At 43.9% G+C, this 18,024-nt stretch overlaps 1 protein-coding gene and 1 gene segment (V, D, J or C); one reads left to right on the forward strand and one right to left on the reverse strand.

The window, feature by feature from the left end:
* The window catches only part of LOC140415419 (uncharacterized), a 136,527-nt gene that overhangs the window by 74,944 nt on the left and 43,559 nt on the right, over positions 1-18,024 (forward strand). The window contains 1 exon segment of the mRNA XM_072501056.1: positions 16,980-17,077. Within this exon segment, the coding sequence (XP_072357157.1) occupies positions 16,980-17,077 (98 nt within the window).
* The window catches only part of LOC140410125 (immunoglobulin kappa constant-like), a 65,426-nt gene that overhangs the window by 3,667 nt on the left and 43,735 nt on the right, over positions 1-18,024 (reverse strand). Inside the window, 1 exon segment of the C gene segment in view lies at positions 630-980. Coding sequence covers positions 630-885 — 256 coding nt within the window.

Genomic DNA, 18,024 nt, shown 5'->3' on the forward strand with positions numbered 1-18,024 from the left:
GTTTTGCCCCATGTCTGCATGGGTTTTCTCCAGGTGCTCCGGTTTCCTCCCACAGTCCAAAGATGAGTAAGTTAGATGGATTGGCCATGCTAAATTGCCCATTAATGGCCAAAAGGTTAGGTGGTGTTACTGGGTTACGGGGATAGAGTCGAGGAGTGGGCTTCAGTAGGGTGCTCTATCCGGTGCAATCTCGATTGGCCGAATGGCCTCGTTCTGCATTGTAATTTCTATGATTCTATTCTATGGTTTTGCTTAATATATTTCTAAAGCCTAAAAGAGGAACGAATCATAGCAAGGTACATATAAGTAAATAATAATTATCTGCATGAACCTCATCAGCGTCACATGCAGATCAACATGCATTATAAAAGTATTGTAATTAAACTGGGGTAAGCTCAATTGCAATGCCGTTCTACAGGGAGAAAATCCCTAAAAATTTAAAACACCTACTTCATGTGACATTTTCTCGAGCATTTGGGCGGTAAAATTGAGGCGCACCTATCTGGAAACAGCACGAGCTAATGAATGATCAATGTTTGCTCCAGATATTGGCTGTTATTGGATTGATTTAGAACTTCGAATCTAGAAATTTAAAAATCTTACATGTCCATGTCGAAAATTGCACTTACCGCCCAGATTCAGTTTACTTCCTTTCCCGAAAGTGAATCCACCAGCATTGATATCCCAGGCGCCACAATAATAATCAGCGACATCCTCGGCCATTACATTGGAATTGGTTAAATGCATAACATTCGTCGATGTGACCCTTGATCCAGTGAATCGAACAGGAATCCCCGGACCTCTGGAAGAATCATAGTCCCTCCAGACAAACACAGGGGCACTGCCGGGTTTCTGCCAGTACCAGCTCGTATAGTAGTTGTTCATGCTGCCTCCGGACAGGGTGCAAGTGATTGTGACCGTTTTCCCCAGTGAAGTTGAGATAGACGGGGGCTGAGTTAGCACATGCCCGGCGTTGGTACCTAGAGAAATAAAAAGTTATTGTTTAGCGACCCTTCTGTAAACAGTGGGAAATACTTGTAATTCAAATCCAACCAGTTTAAACACTGCCCCCGATCAGCAAAATACAAAGAAATTTAAAATAATCGTTCCGAATCCCCGTACTCACTTTGCAAACAAAGCACCAGGGCCATGAGAACGCGAAGCCACTCACACATTCTGTAGATTATTATCAAGGTCACGACAAAATATTTCGCTACCCGAACCTAAAAATTCGGCAGCACCGAAACCTCTCTTTAAGAACATTTGCACAACCGGATATCACGTTCGCATCTATTGTATATGCAAATATCTTTCAGGTCGTGGCCGTTCATTGGATCTTTGGAATTAGTCTGATTGACGTTTGTAAAAGTTAATGTTGGCAACGTTGAATATCAGACTATTAATGACATTCTGAAATCGTTGTGGAGAAATTGCATTGGCAATTTTCCAGTGGCGACACTGATTGAGTTCATATGAAGTTCCATTGTTTGATTTTAAATATATATATTTTACAATTTAAAGTCTTTTTCATTGATAATCAATTGGAATTCGTGCAAACGAAATAAAGGAAACTGTTAACCTAATGGGGTTTAAATAATTAAACATTGTTCAGTTGTATGTAAGATCAAGCCAACGTGCTGAGTAGACTGCGAGCAGATATCGTATCTCCTTATTCAAGCCCCAGTGATTTCCATTTCATTTCAGTTTAAGATTAATCGCCCCGAAGACCTCATTCAGTTTTAAAATCCGACCGGGATCACAGCATAATTCCTGATCACAATGTTCTGATAACTAAGTCTTCCAAATAGCCTGAATGAAGCGTAGCTTTTTATTTCAGCTTTGAATGGAAACTGCACACCATAGCTAGCAAACTGCATCAATTTCAATGCGGTTCTTTTTTGAATTAAAAAAAAAAAATTTAAGTACCCAATTCATTTTTTCCAATGAAGGGGCAATTTAACGTGGCCAATCCACGTAGCCTGCACATCTTTGGGCTGTGGTGGCGAAACCCACGGAAATGCGGGGAGAATTTGCAAACTCCACAGGGACAGCGACTCAGAGCCGGGTTCGAACCTGGGACCTCGGCGCCATGAGGCAGCAATGCTAATCACTGCGCCACCGTGCTGCCCTTTCAATGCGGTTCTGATGGGAAATATCGTGTACATTATAGAGACCTTGGAATCACGGGATTTCGCTACATGCGCTCGCAACAAACTGGTCTCCTACCAAAAGATGATGCAAACTGTAGATGCTCATTGAGCACTGACTTGTGAGACTGTGTCGAAAAGTCGTGAAAGCTGTGAGACGCCAGCTTTCGTTTACTTTGGACATAAAGGGGAAGGCAGGAAGACCTGAATATTGAAGGGCACAGCATATTTAGGAGGGCCAGAAAACGAGGAAAATCGGGTGAAGTGGTTCTATCAGGTAACTACGATGTCAGCACAAAAGAGAGGGATGGCATCAGTTCATGGAACCAGGCTGTGGAAATGGTTTTTAATAGAGTTGAAAAAGGGTAATTGCAAAATGTCATTTGTGAGATTGCTGTACCGGCCCCCAAACATTAACCACATGGTATGGTGGGACATAAAGAAATACATAACTGGAGCTTGTCGGAAAGGCATGGCAATAATCATTGGAGATTTTAATTTACATATACACTGGAAAAGTCAATGGGTAAGCCGAGCCTACATGGAGGATTCATTCTGCACAGTTTCTGGAGTGGAGTATACTCGAAGTGATATTGGGGATGAAATGGGATAACGATCACACACTGAGGACACGCGGAGGGGCAAAGACTACAATATGATCGATTTTTACTTTCATTTTGATTTGAGACATAAATAAAGGTATTTTTGAGGTTATGAAAGTTGAGCTGGATGAAGAAAATTGGCAAATTCGGTTACGCATTAGGTGCATCGAGATGCATTGGCAAACATTTAAGGGGATATTTCAGAATTCTCAGAAATGATATATTCCAACGAGTAAGAAGCAGTCCAAGGGCAGACCCAGCATCCATGGTTACCTAGAAAGGCTAAAGATCTTTTCGAAGTTAAAGGAAAAATATCTACGACTGGATACTCTGTTCCCCCAGCCGCGCGTTTCTCGGCGGTGCGCCACTCGCTGGCGGCGGGATTCTCTACTCCCACTGTTTTTCAAAGGGAATTCCAATTAAAGCCACCCCACTGTGCTGGGAAACCCATGGGCGGGGTGCGCTGCTGGCGGGAACAGAGAATCCCAATTGCCGGAGAACTCCGGTCTGTAACCATAGGTAGCAGGTCGGAAAGTTGGAGAGAATACAAGGAGCAGAAAAGGATAACTAAAAGATTCCTTGGCGGGGGTGGGGGGGGGGGGGGGGGGTACTATAAGACGCTAGCCAGAAATATAAACACCGCCAGTAAGTGGTCTTTCTTTCACAAATGTTTAAAAATAAAAGAGTTATCAAAGTGAGTGTTGATGCTATAGAAAGTACGCCTGGAGAATTCATAATAGAAAACAACAGATGGCAGAACAATTATTTTGCATTTGTCTTCACGAGAGGATACAGGTAACTTCCCAGATGTAACCATAAAGCAGGAACTGGAAGGGAGGAAGAAACTCGGGAAATTTACAGTCACCAAAGAGGTGACATTGAGCTAATTGCAGGAGCTCCAGGTTGACAAGAGCCTGGCTCCTGCTGGAAGTAACTTGTGAGATAGGGTTGAATTGTCCAAAACTCCTTAGATTTGGAGAAGGTACTATTAGATTCGAAGATAGCAAATGTAACTCCTTTATTCAAAAAAGGAGGAATGGAGAAAGCAGGAAATTGCACATCAGTTAGCTCAGCATCTGTTCCAGGGTAAATGTTAGAAGTTATTTTTAAAGAAGTTAAAAAGGGGCACTTAGATAAGCGCAACATAGTCAGGCAGATTCAACAATTTTCTGCAATGAAAATTATGTTTAACCAACTTATTATAGTATTTTGCAGAAGTAACCTGTACTGTGGATATAGGGGAACCACTTGATTTACGGGACTTACAGCTCAATGGAAGCAGAGAGTATGCATAAATGTATCTTTTCCAGGTCACAGAGATCAGTGCTGGGACCTCAACTGTTTGCAATCTATAGAAATTATGGTTGCCAAATTTGCTGATGACACAAAAATAGGTAGCAAAGTAAGTTGTGAAGAGGACAAAAGGAGGTTACATCAATATATGGATAGATTAAATGGGTGTGCAAAATATCTGGCAAATGGAGAATACAATGTGACAAAATGTGAAACTAATGTAATCTAAATGGTGAGAGATTGCAGAGCTCAGAAGTGCAGATAGATCTAGGTATCCTCGCATAAGCACCATAAAAGACTAGTATGTGGGTACAGCAAGTAATTAAGAAAGCTAATAAAACATTACCGTTAATTGCGAGAGGAATTGAATACACATGTCGGGAATTTATGCTTCAGCTGCACAGGGTATTAGTGTTTAGCTAAGATTTATGCTGTTCACTTGTTTGCAATAACTTTCCTATTGTAAATCATATCAGGTCTGCTGACTCAACGCCATGGCAAAAAATAAAACTTTAAATGGTGAATTCAGAAAGTTTATTAAACATGAAAAAGGTAACAGGTCAGCAAGATAAAAAATAGTGTTGATTAACTGTAGTTAGCAGTAATTAACAGTAAAAGGAGAACATTTAAAATTAACAATTAAACAGATTTCTCCCCACTCCTCTCAGACCAGGACGTAAAGTGAAGGCTCTGAAAACAAACAGAACATGTCAAACATCCACGGTGGCTTCCCGAGAAATTTCCACTATACGTTGAGGAAGTTGAAAACCCATCTTGATCCATTGTTGGAAAATAGCCAATCGGTCTATAATTTGTCAACACTGAAATAAGAGTTGACCCATTTTTTACAGCTAAGTTCGCACCCTGTCTTAACTTAAAAGATAATGGCTTCTTTGAATCTGTACCTCTTACCCTGAGTTATCATACTTGTTCAACAATACTTGGTTAACAAAACTTCCTGCGAATCACAATTAAAGCATCTTGTAGAAAGGCCTATTCATATTTTTCAGTCAAAGTTAACGAAAGGTCTCGGGTTCTTGTTATCATTCCAGCCTGGCTGGGAAGACTGCATTTTATCATCCCCATCACGTTTAAGAATTGCAATAAATACAAGTATAAAGTGTTTATAATTATAAAAGTGATGAACTTTTTGTTTTGCAAGTTATATTACGAGCCTTCCTGATACATGGATTAATGAGTTATTTATTATTTCATTGTCTCACAATGAAGGCTGACTATTTAACTAACCTATCTGGTTTCCAATAATACAGTAGCGGGGTTTGTTTAATGGATTCTAGGTTTCTAACTGTGTTAGATTACTATGTCAAGTAACATGTTGGTTCAGACCACAATATTGTAGATGCACAACAAAATGGATTTTGAGATGAGTGAGATCGTATGGGGAGTATTATTTTCAGTACTGGTAACCAACTTTCACGATTGATGTAACTGCGAAAGAAGCAGATCAGAGAAGGTTTACTCTTATAATGCCTGGAGTGGTGCGGTGGGCTGTGTTATGAGGAAAGGATAGCCAGGCGAGGGGGCTGGAATTTTGAAGAGTAAGAGCTGACTTCATTAAAACATACATAGCCAGTATTCTGGCCATTGGGATTCTATGTTCCCGCTGGCAGTGCACCCCGGATAGCGGGGGCAGGATTCTGTGATCCTGAGGCTACGTTTTGACGCCGTCGTAAACACTGTCGCATTTTACGACAGCGTCAACAGGCCCCCAGTAGCAGCGATTCTGAGCCCTACAGGAGGCCAACAGGGCACTGGAGGAACCCATGCTGCTCCAGCTCCGGTACCAGCGTCAAATAGGTGCCGCGGGTCTGCGTATGCATGCTGTGACCGCCGCGAATGCGCGCATGTGCACTGCGACCGGTACGATTGCACGCATGCGCGGTGGCTACCTTTTTCCACGCCGGCAGCGACGCAACATGGCGTTGGGCTACAGGGGCCGGCGCGGAGCAAAGGAGGCCTCCAGTCCTAGACGCCGGCCCTGATGGCGAACCAGGCCACAATGGAGGCCTCCCCCTCCCCCCCCCCACCAGGCCGCACGCGAAAGGGTGCACGCCAAGGCCCCACCGGGTAAGACCACACTTGGACGGTGCCGGCGGGGCTTGGATTTTTTTTTGCGGCCACTCGGCCCATCCCAGGCGGAGAATCAGCGGGGGTGCTGCATAGAGCGGCCCCCGACCGGTGCCGTGCTGACAGTGCCGGCGCCAATCGCGCTGATATCCGCTCACCGGGGAATCAGCGAACCGGAGTCCACACAGTCACGGTCCATCCACAAACGCCATACGCCTCAAACACTAACACTGTCCCAACCTACCTGCACACGCATTGCTTGTTCTGATCTGCTGCTGATGTTCGTTTATCTAAGAGTTGTTTATACATGAACAGATATTGAGGAATAACTGAATGATATGGATGTTCTGAAATATTAATGCAGACTTTGCTCGATTATAAAGTGCAATTAATTTGTGCCCATCCTCCACTGAGGCATGGAACGCCTTGTACTGTCGCCTTAGGACACATTGAAGGGCCTACTTCAGTCCAGAGAACAGGACAATCAGTGCTGAATATGTTATCATAGAGTTTACAGTGTAGAAGGAGTCCATTTGGCTCATCGAGTCTGCACTGGCCCTTGGAAAGAGCACCCTACTTAAGCCCGACATCTCCACTCTACCCCTACCCGCAGTCTAACCTTTTTTGAACACTAAGGGCAATTTAGCGTGGCCAATCCACCTAACCTGCACATCTTTGGACTGTGGGAGGAAACCGGAGCACCCGGAGGAAACCCAGGCAGACACGGGGAGGATGTGCAGACTCCGCACAGACAGTGGCCATAGCCAGGAATCCAATCTGGGACCCTGGCGCTGTGAAGCAACCGTGCTAACCCAGCTGCACTCTAATATCAGAAAATATCGAGCGAAATGCAACAATCCGTAAAGGGGACAAAGGAAAGTTTGCGAACTCCCGAATCTCAGAGCAGAATTTGACTCAGGATTGTGGAGGTTAGAGCAATGGTATCCTCTGGCACCCAGTGGTCCTTTGAAATAACAATAAAACGCATGCGGATCATTCGGTAGCTTGGAACGTATAGCAACACACGTGATACAACTATTCGGTGGTAGGTGTAATTAATTATTATTACTTCCCATGGAAATGTGGCAGTTAGATGCAGGTTTGGACACCTCTGGGAGCTGCCTCGATTCTGTAATAATAATAATAATACTCTTTATTGTCACAAGTAGGTTTACATTAACCTGCAATGAAGTTCCTATGAAAAGCCCCTCGTCGCCACATTCCGGCGCCTGTTCGGGTACACAGAGTGAGAATTTAGAATGTCCAATTCACCTAACAAGCACATCTTTCAGAACTTGTGGGAGGAAACCGGAGCACCCAGAGTAAACCCACACAGACATGGGGAGAACGTACAGATTCCGCACCGACAGTGACCCAAGCCGGGAATCGAACCTGGGACCCTGGCGTAGTGAAGCAACAGTGCTGACCATTTTGACACCGTTCTGCCCCATGCTGGAGGAGGAAGAATAGCATTTCTTTCAAGTAAGTGGTCATACAGGCCTTAACTCCAGTCTGATTTATTTCAGATAAGGTGGCCCGAAGTACAGAATGTGCCATGCCATTTCCATTAATATCAGAGACTCAGAACAAGCAGAGGCGCATCGAGTTCACCGAAGTACGGGAAGGAGGCTCATGTGCAACATAACCTCCACTTTCCCTCCTGTCCCCATTTATTCCCTTGTTGATCCAAAGTCTGTTTGACTAACCTTGAATCTATTCAAAGTTCCAGCAGGCACTGCTTTCCGGGATAGACAATTCCAAACACTAAAGAGAGAAGACACTTCCCCTTGCCCCTGTCATAAATGGGAGAATCGAAAACTCCAAAGACCAATTTGTGCCTCCGAATTCCAGACTCCCCATGGAAATAATATATTGGCCTTAATTCTCCACAACCCGCGAGGTTTCCAATGGCACTGATCTGTTTTTTTAATGCTCTGGCCCCCGTTGGCAGAGGGATCGGTGTAGGCGCCCGCACGCCAGCGGTAGGATGCAGATTCTCCTGTCCGCACGATTCGCCAGTCCTCCAGGCCGGGAATCACGTGGATGGGAATCACAACTGGTATTTACCGGCGTGGCCCTGACATGGTGGAACCCAAGTTGGGACCAGAGATGCCCCCAAAGTCTATTGGAGGGCCGCCCCCACTCTCAACACAATGCAAGATCTGCCCATTCAGCTCCACCAGATGTAAATGCTGTCAATTTCCAGCTGAGCACTTCAAAACCACTCAAGCCTGACTGAGGATGATTGGAATGCATTTAACTCTTTTTGAAGTGGTTGATGTTTGTAAACGTTGTGCTTACAGCACTTGTGAGTTACTGAACCAGGTAAAAGATGAATGAGGCAAGGCTGACAGCGTGTTGTGGAAGCTGTCAATCACAACCCACTCAAGGAAATGAATGAATGGCTTGTAGCTCAAATATCTGAACGGTCTAAACACAGTTCACTGGTTTCCTCTTTCCACGAATTGACACGTGGTACCCCCTTTGTCTGAGCCACCAACTGTATTCCCAGTTAAGCAACATTAGTTCTTGCACTTGCCCCTGGCAGGACAGCTCTATAGCTCTCAGACAGGAGCGTCTTTTCTGAGGGGTCTAGGGAGCGTCCCTTTATTTAGGCCACCTCTGGGGAGTCCCTTTATTGAACAGGTGTCTGTGAGGGGCCTCCTGTTTAGGGGAAATCTCTGTGGTTCTCCTTTTCAGGGTCCTTTGGGGCAGTTCATGCATTCTGGGGTCTCTGAGGGTCCCTTTAATTGGGGGGGGTCTCTGGAAGGCAGGTCAAATTACTATGTACTTCCAAAAGGGCGAGGTGGAAAACGCGGGAGTGGAGTCTGAGTCAAGATGGGGGGGGGGGGGGGGGCTGCTTTACGATGCAGGGAGGTGAGGGCGGTAGGTTGGGAATTGCTTTGCCATGTCTGAGTGGAGGGGGTGGTGGCCAGCCGGGGGACCTGCAATCGGGCCACTGCTCAAACAGAGATAAGTGCTGTCAGTTTCTAGCTGACCACTTCAAAATACCTCAACCATGAAGCGAGGTGACTGGAATGCACGTAATTCTGTATGAAGTGGTTCACGAGCTGTCAATCAAAGCATGATGTTTAGAAATATTGCCTTCAGACCATTTCAGAGTTTTCAACAGTGAAGGAAGATGAATGTAATAACACTGACAGCTGGGGTGTGTGGAAGCTGTCAATCAGAGCCTATTAAATTCAGTATCCAAGTGAATTGAAGGAGCTGCTTGCAGATCAAAGGTCTAGGTGTTAAACCCAGCTGACAGGTCTTCTCTTTCCAGGAGTTGAGAGGTGCAACTTCCTACATCTGTACCAGCAGGTGATTGCCTAGATGAGTGTTAAAGCTCTGATTTGTTTTCACTGCCTCTATCTGGACTACTCTCTAGCTTCCAAACAGGAGACTCTATTCTGAGGGTTACCAGCAGCGGTCTCTTTCCTGGAGGGCTTCCTGACAGGGATCTCTCTTCTGAAGAGTGGGGGTGGCTTCCTGACAGGGGTCTTTTTTCTGGGAGGTTTGTGGGTGAAATCCTTCTTTGGGGGCTCAGTGGGGAATCCCTTTAGTTAAGGGGTATCTGGAAAATTCCGTTTTCAGGGCAGACTCTGTAGGTGGAGGGTCGGGGGGGGGGGGGGGCTGTTGGGCAGGTTTGCTTTGTGGGCTGGGAGCGTGGCCCTCAGATGGACATTCGGAGTACCCCCGTGTGGTCCACTGCATCAGGGTTACGTTTGTCAGGACAAGTAGTTTTTCATGATTCTTGCTCAGTAGACCGGAGAATCACGCTGGTGAGAATATGTTGTCCGGCCCACTAACTAGATGCAAATGGGACTTAATGACGTGGTTGCATCCTCCTGCTCGCGCAGGGCATGAACCTTGATCCAGAGCATCGGAAACAAGTGCCGGTCCCATTTCTGTCAAGACCCTGGGATCTCTGCCTCATCAGTAACTCCACTGCCAGTAGCACAAGGCAGAGAATCCAGCCCCACGTTTCTAAATTCAAACACATTTAACTTTTTTATAATTAGCAGTAACTTTAATTAAATAGGCAATGCATTCGACTGGTTAAATATTGTCTTATCTCTAACCAACCCCCACCCCCCACATCCCCCATTAACTCGCTGCACCCTGGACACACATGCAGCACGACAGACAAACAAACACAGAGAGGAAAGAGAGGTGTAAAATAATGAAGAAAATTAAAGGATAAGAGTCTTTGCTTCAGATGACGTCTTCCAGTTAGTTTCCTCTTCAGTCTCGGCTTTCAGGTGATATTTACTTTTCTTTCAGCTTGTAATTCTTTTCATTGTTGACTCACAGAAATAGTAAGCATTTGGGAGAAAGACTTCTTTCAGAGTCTAGAAGCTTCTGCCTTCTGACAGTAAGCAGCAGAGAGAGAGGGAGAGAGACAGAGAGCTGTTTCCAGGTTCAGTGGCTACTCCTGGATTCTCTCCAAAAACGCCACACCTGATAGGAACTAATCTCCATTGGTTGCCGCACAGAATACTGTCTCTGGTCATTCCATTCGCCACCAGTCAACCAATCGAAATTAACCCCTCCAATCTTTTGAGTGCTATAAAATTTGGGTTCTTAGAGCCATCAATGTCATAGATGTTTACAGCATGGAAACAGGCCCTTCGACCCAGCTTGTCCATGTCGCCCGGTTTCTATCACTAAGGCTCCGATCCCTTTATACCCACCTTGCCCATGTAACTGTCTAACTGCTTTTTAAAGGATAGAATTGTAACCGCCTCTACCACTGCCTCTGGCAGCCCGTTCCAGATGCTCACCACCCTCTGTGTGAAGAAATTTCCCCTCTACCTTTGGGAAAAGATGCCGACTATCTACCTTATCTGTGCTCCTCATTATTTTGTAGACCTCTATAAGTTCACCCCTAAGCCTCCTACACCCCAGGAGAAAAAGTCCCATCCTATCCAGCCTCTCCTTGTAACTCAGACCATCAAATCGTGACAGCATCCTCGTAAATCTCTTCTGCACTCTTTCTAGTTTAACAATATCCTTCCAATAATAGGGTGACCAGAACTGAACACAGTATTCCATGTGTGGTCTTACCAATGTCTTGTACAACTTCAACAAGATATCCCAAATCCTGTATTCAATATTCTGACCACGAAAACCAAGCATGCTGAATGCCTTCTTCACCACCTTGTTCACCTACTACTCCACCTTCAAGGAGCTATGAACATGTACTCCTAGATCTCTTTGTTCTGTAACTCTCCCCAACTCCCAAACTCCATCTGCCATTCATTGGCCCACTGGCCCAATAGGTCAAGATCCTGTTGCAATCTTATATAACCTTCTTCACTATCCACTATGCCACCAATCTTGGTGTTATCTGCAAACTTACTCACCATGCCTCCTAAATTCTCATCCAAATCATTTATATATGTAACAAATAACAGTGGACCCAGCACCAATCCCCGAGGCACAGTGCTGGCCACAGGCCTCCAGTTTGAATAACAACCCTCCACAACCACCCTTTGACTTTGGTCGCCAAGTCCATTTTGTATCCAATTGGCTACCTCACCCTGGATTCTGTGAGATTTAACCTTTTGCAACAGCATACCATTCGTTACCTTGTCAAAGGCTTTGCTAAAATCCATGGAGCCAACATCGACCACACTACCGTCATCTACTTTCTTGGTTACCCCTTCAAAAAACTCAATCACATTTGTGAGACATGACTTTCCCCTTACAAAGCCATGCTGACTTTCTCTAATTAGCACTTGCCTGTCTAAATACCTGTAAATCTTGTCCCTCAGAATAACTTCCAACAATTTACCCATTACAGAAGTGAGACTCACCGGTCTGTAGTTGAAATGAAAAATTAAATGAAAATCGCTTATTGTCACGAGTAAGCTTCAATGAAGTTACTGTGAAAAGCCCCTAGTTGCCACATTCTGGCACCTGTTTGGGGAGGCTGGTACGGGTTTATCCCTGGTTCCCTAGTTCCCAGGTTTATCCCTACAGCCCTTCTTAAACAAGGGCACAATATTTGCTAACCCCCAATCTTCAAGCACCTCTCCTGTGGATGTTGACCATTCAAGTACCTCAGCTAGGGGGCCGGCAATTTCATTGCTAGCCTCCCACACCGTCCTGCGATACATTTTATCAGGTCGCAGGGACTTATCTATCTTGATGCACTTTAATACCACAAGCACTTCCTTCTCTGTAATATGTATACTCCTCACTTTTTATTTCCCCAATTTCCCTAACATTCGTGTCTTTCTCAACAGTAAATACTGATGAGAATTATTAATTTAGGACCTCTCCCATCCCTTACGGATCCGCATGTAGATTACCTTGTTTATCCTTAAGAAGCCCTGCCCTCTCCCTGGTCAATCTTTTGCCCTTTATGTATCTGTAAAAGCTCTTTGGATTTTCCTTTGCCTTATCTCCCAAGACAATCTCATATCTCCTTTTTGCCCTCTAGAGTTCTCTCTTAACTCTACGCCGGCAAGCCCTATACTCTTCAAGGAATCCACTTGATCCCAGCTGCCATGCACATCATATGCCTCCTTCTTCCTTTTGACCATAGCCTCAGTATCCTGAGCCATCCAGGTTCCCTACTTCTACGAACCTTACCCTTCACTCTAAGAGGAATATGCTCACCCTGAACCCCAGTTAACACTTTTGAAAGATTCCCACTTACCAGCTGTACCGTTGCCTGTAAATAGGCTCCCCCAATCAACTTTTGAACGTTCCAGCTGAATACCATCGAAATTGGCCTTGCTCCAATTTACAATTTTAACTTTTGGGCCGGGACTATCATTATCCACAGCTATCTTAAAACTAATGGAATTATGGTCACTGGTCCCAAAGTGATCCTTCACTAGCACTTCCGTCACCTGCCCTTCCTTATTCCCCAAGAGTAGGTCAAGTTTTGCCCCCTCTCTAGTTGGGCCATCCATATATTGAATGAGGAGTTTTTTCCTGAATACACTCGACAAATTTCTCTCCATCCAAACCCCTGGTGCTATGGCTGTCCCAGTTAATGTTGGGAACGTTACAGTCCCCTACTATTACCATTCTATTTTTCCGGCAGCTATCTGCAATCTTCTTACATTTTTGCTTCTCGATTTCCCACTGACTATTTGGGGGCCTATAGTACAGTCCTTTCAAAGTGATCTCACCCTTCTTATTTTTCAGTTGTTCCCATATGGACTCAGTGGGCGAACCTTTGGATTTATCCTCTCTCTGTATTGCCGTGATGTTGTCACTAATCAAAAATGCAACTCCCCCTCCTCTCCTATCTCCTGGTCTATCTTTCCTATAGCATCTGCACCCCGGAACATTGAGCTGCCAGTCCCGCCCCACCTTTAGCCATGTTCCAGTAATAGCTATAATATCCCAGTCCCATGTACCTATCCATGCCTTCAGTTTATCTGCCTTGCCCGTTAGGCCTCTTGCATTAAAATAAATCTTCTGTCCATAATGTAATACTTTATAACACAGTATACTGTTTTGTCACTTTGATGTCTTTACTTCTTCTGCTCGACTTAAACATATTTCCCCGTTAATGAATCATGGACCAAAAACTATAACGACAAAATAATAGAAATAGGAATTAAGGGAATCAACGGGTAGGGCTCTTAATACCCTCTACGCACCTACCCTGCCAGGCCCCACAAAAGAATGTACATATTCCAATAGGAATACCCCACTCTTCTAAACCCCAGGCCCAACTTGAACTATCTTTCCTCATTAGAAAACCACTTTACTCCAGGAATCAGCCTGGTGATCGTTCTCTGAATTATTTCCAACGGAAGCATATCCCGCCCTAAGTAAGGAGAACAAAAGAATGTTTTAGGCATAGTTTCACCAACGACGTGTACAATTTTAACAATATTATCCTACATTTATACTCAATCAATCTTGCAATGAAAGTCATTATTTGCCTTCTGAATTACTTGTTGTATATGCAAGCTAACGTCTTGTGTGCTACATGCAATGACACCCAGACTCATCTGCATTACAGCATTGTGCAGTATATCTCCAGTTCAAAAATAATCTACTTTTCTGCCTTTCCTGCCAAAGCGCATGACCTCATATTTCCACATTGTACACCATCTGTCAGCATTTTCCCCAAACCTTAGGCTTTTTTACATACATTTACTCTTTGTATTTTCCTCACAATTTTTTTCCTAAATGCTTATGTATCAGCAGAAAATGTGGTTGCAATAGAAATGGACCATTCATTTAACTAATTAATACAGATTGTAAATAGTCGACGTCCAGCTTGACCAATATGGTTCTCCACTAGTTAACGTGTGCAAAGTTGGAAATTATCTATTCACTCCGAATCTCTGTTCTCTTTTAACAAATTCTCTGTCCATGCTGATATAGCACCTGCTCATCATGAAATATTAACGAGTAGAGTAACCTTTTATGTAGCACCCGGAGAAAAGGAGCTGGACATGACGTTGGATGAAGATTTGAGGAATGAGGTAAGTACATTTAACGTGTTTTTAGGGTTACAATAAACTGTTCGTATTCAAAGGGGATAAACCCCGATGCCTGGATTTGCACCCGTGTTTTTTAATTTTGACGGAAGGTGGGCCTCATTGACCAGGCGAACACTTATATTGCCCACCGTTAACTGTCCTTGAGATTTCAGTTGCCTTTGTGATTGGTATTTCAAAAGATTCCTGGCAAGAGATAACAGAGACATCGCTGCACATAATTAACAATTCATTGGAAAAAATATATGTGCCAGAGGACTTCCATATGGCTAATGCAATACGTATCTGGGCATCACGGTGGCGCAGTGGTTGCAAGACTGCTTCACGGCCACGAGGTCCCAGCTTCAATCCCGGTTCCATATCACTGTCCGTGTGGTGTTTTCACATTCTCCCCATGTTTGCGTGGGTTTCCCCCCCACAACCCAAACGATGTGCAGGGTAGGTGGATTGGCCACGCTACATTGATCCTTCATTTGAAAAAAAATGAATTGAATATTCTAAATTTATTTTTAAAAAGCTAATGCATTACGTATATTGAAGAACTTGGATAGAAGAGTGCAGATAAGCATACACCAATAAAACTTATGTCAGTGGCAGGAACATAATTGAATCCCTAGTTTCGAAGAAATCTGGAAATGATAAATGTAGTAACGAATCATTAACATGCACATCATGAATCTTACTTGTCCTACCCTATTGAATTTTCAACGCCTTAAAAAGAGGTGACAGGCAATGGTAGCAATGTTCACAGCTGGGGTCATGTCACTGGATTTACTCCTAGCGAGGAAGCAGACGGTTTACAAGAATTATTGCCAAAAAAATACGAGTGTATGTATGTCAGTGACTGATGGAGAGGTTGGGTCTCTTTTCCCTGGACAAAATAAGGCTGAGGAGTGACTTATCGACAGTGTTCATAATTTCGAAAGGCTTGATAGAATGGATTCGGAGCCGAACAGGTGCCTGAATGTGGTGACTAGGGGCCTTTCACAGTAACTTCATTGAAGCCTACTTGACAAGTGATTTTAATTTCATTTCATTTCATTTGCTCTTCTGAGAAAGCTTAACGAGCGACTACCAGTGTAATAGTCATCAAGAAATCGAATCGGTAATTCAGAAAAAAATTGTCTCTACTCAAATAATTGTGAGAAAAAGGAACTCCCTACCAGAGAGAGTGGCTGGTGTCTGAAGCATATAGTACAGATGCAATTAATGGGATACTGGAAGAGCGTATGTGTGAAAAGTGGAGTGTTACCTTATAAAACATGATGAGTAAATAAATGGGCAAGGAGGCTCTAGTGGACGGTAATATCCATTGTTTCAGGCAAAGGCCTATTTCTTTACTATGTTCTCCATTAGTTAAGAGGAGTGGCTCATCCACCCCGGAGAGCACCCGCTTTTAAGCAACTATCAACTTTTAAGAAACTATACAAAGCTCGGGGGGCTGTCTGTGCGAAGTTTGCACTTTCTCCCCGTGTCTGCGTGGGTTTCCTCCGGGCGCTCCGGTTTCCTCCCACGTCCAAAGATATGCAGGTAAGATGGATTGGCCACGCTAAATTGCTCCTTAGTGTTCAAAAATGGTTCGGTGAGGGTTACTGGGTACGGGTATAGGGTGGAGGCATAGGCTTAAGTCGGGTGCTTTTTCAAGGTTCAATGTGGACTCGATGGGCCGAATGGCCTCCATCTGCACTGTACATTCTATGAAATTAGTGCCAGCGTTCACTAGGCTGAGGATGCCTTTATTCTTTGCACTGTCTGTGTCATTCATCCGTTCAATGTGGTCGTGGTTTATTGCACCTGAGTGGCTTTTTGCACCTTTTCCGTGAGAAACTGAGAGTCAATCAAAGGTTGTAGTTTTGGAATTACATATATGCTAAGTGAAGATGTCAGATTTCCAGCATTAAATTGTGCTAAATAAGCAAATTGGTAATTTTTGATTCAATGATTTTATGGTGAGCCCTATTATAAGTATTATTTCTTCCAGATTTATTGAATTGATTGAAATGGATTTCTCCAGCTGCCGTGGTGAGTTGCCAACCGAGTGACAGAATCAGCATACTAAAGCTCCCTGTTTTAAATCCCATTTCTTGCTCCATTGTTTGGCTGATTGATGCTGATGCTATACCTGTCATCATAAATTTGAAATGTGTGATAAGCGTACAGATACACTGACGTTATTTTAGATACAAGTGAGCCAGCGAAGCACATTTTCTTCTTGGCTGTTTTTTACGATCTCCTTTTCCTCCTTGCACAGTCGCTCGGGAAGGCGGGCGATTTACTTCCACACTAAAACTACACCGCTGATATAATACTGACGTGTATCATTGTGGTTGTCTTTGTTAAAGTTTTACTCTAATTTCTGTGAACTGCAGCATCCTGAACACGTTTTGCGCTGAATCCACTCGAACAACAATTCCAACGTGTATTGCAATGACCCGACCCCCAAAACACGTGTGCAACTATCAACCAGGTATCTCCTCGACCGTCACTCAATCCACAGTGGCAGCTCCTGCAGATGTTCAGAAGAAATCCGTATCTACCTGTCTGATGGTCTCCGCATTCTACCGGGACATATTTTCTATTCGCTGTGGACGATCCCTTCTTTAATGAACATACCTGGGAAACCACGGGCCAATTCTTGATTTGAAGTATTTTCAATTCATGACAACATTCTGAATAACAATACAATCTCGAGTCTATGATTATCCCAAAGTTCATAAATATTGATGTACCTGATGGACAATTCCAAAGTCATAGCAGGTACCATTCGAAAGCTACGATGTCATCTCTGTGTGCAGTACGTAACGAAAGCAGCAGGTGGCAATGTTCCCCTTTGTATCCACAGGACAGTTTTTGAAGCGTTTCTTCTTCACAGACACTTCTTTTTAACCCTTTCGGGAAAAGTGGGGGGGGGGGGGGGGGAGTGGGAGACGGGTGCCGATTGCCAACTCACTGAACCGCGTTGAACGCTCCTATTTGTGGCGAACAGGTCTGGACGATGGATCCGAAACTGCAGTTTCTAGTCCAGCGGCCGGGACGTTACCATGCGTCACAAAGACTCCAAAGACATTTAATTAAGAATGATAAAATAACACAAAACATTAAAGTAAACAACACATTTATCACCGAAGTAGATGTAAATCCGTAAGTAGTTACATAAATCCTTTGATACATCCGAAATATTTTTAAAGAGCATTTTCAGTTTCTCAGAGTTGGCCTGCAGTACCTTAACATTTCATAAAGCAACTTGTATTGTTATTCAGAATGTTGTATACTTTATACCCAATTAATATCTAATAGGAATATATTAGTACCAACCTCTATATTTGTTTTACTCATTGTGCATAGGAACTTCTAACTCTTCTGGCAGATAACGCCCTCTAAATCCATACGAAATCCATATTGTTCTTTTACTAT

The sequence above is a fragment of the Scyliorhinus torazame genome, chromosome 1, assembly GCF_047496885.1.
Source record: "Scyliorhinus torazame isolate Kashiwa2021f chromosome 1, sScyTor2.1, whole genome shotgun sequence".
NCBI lineage: Eukaryota > Metazoa > Chordata > Chondrichthyes > Carcharhiniformes > Scyliorhinidae > Scyliorhinus > Scyliorhinus torazame.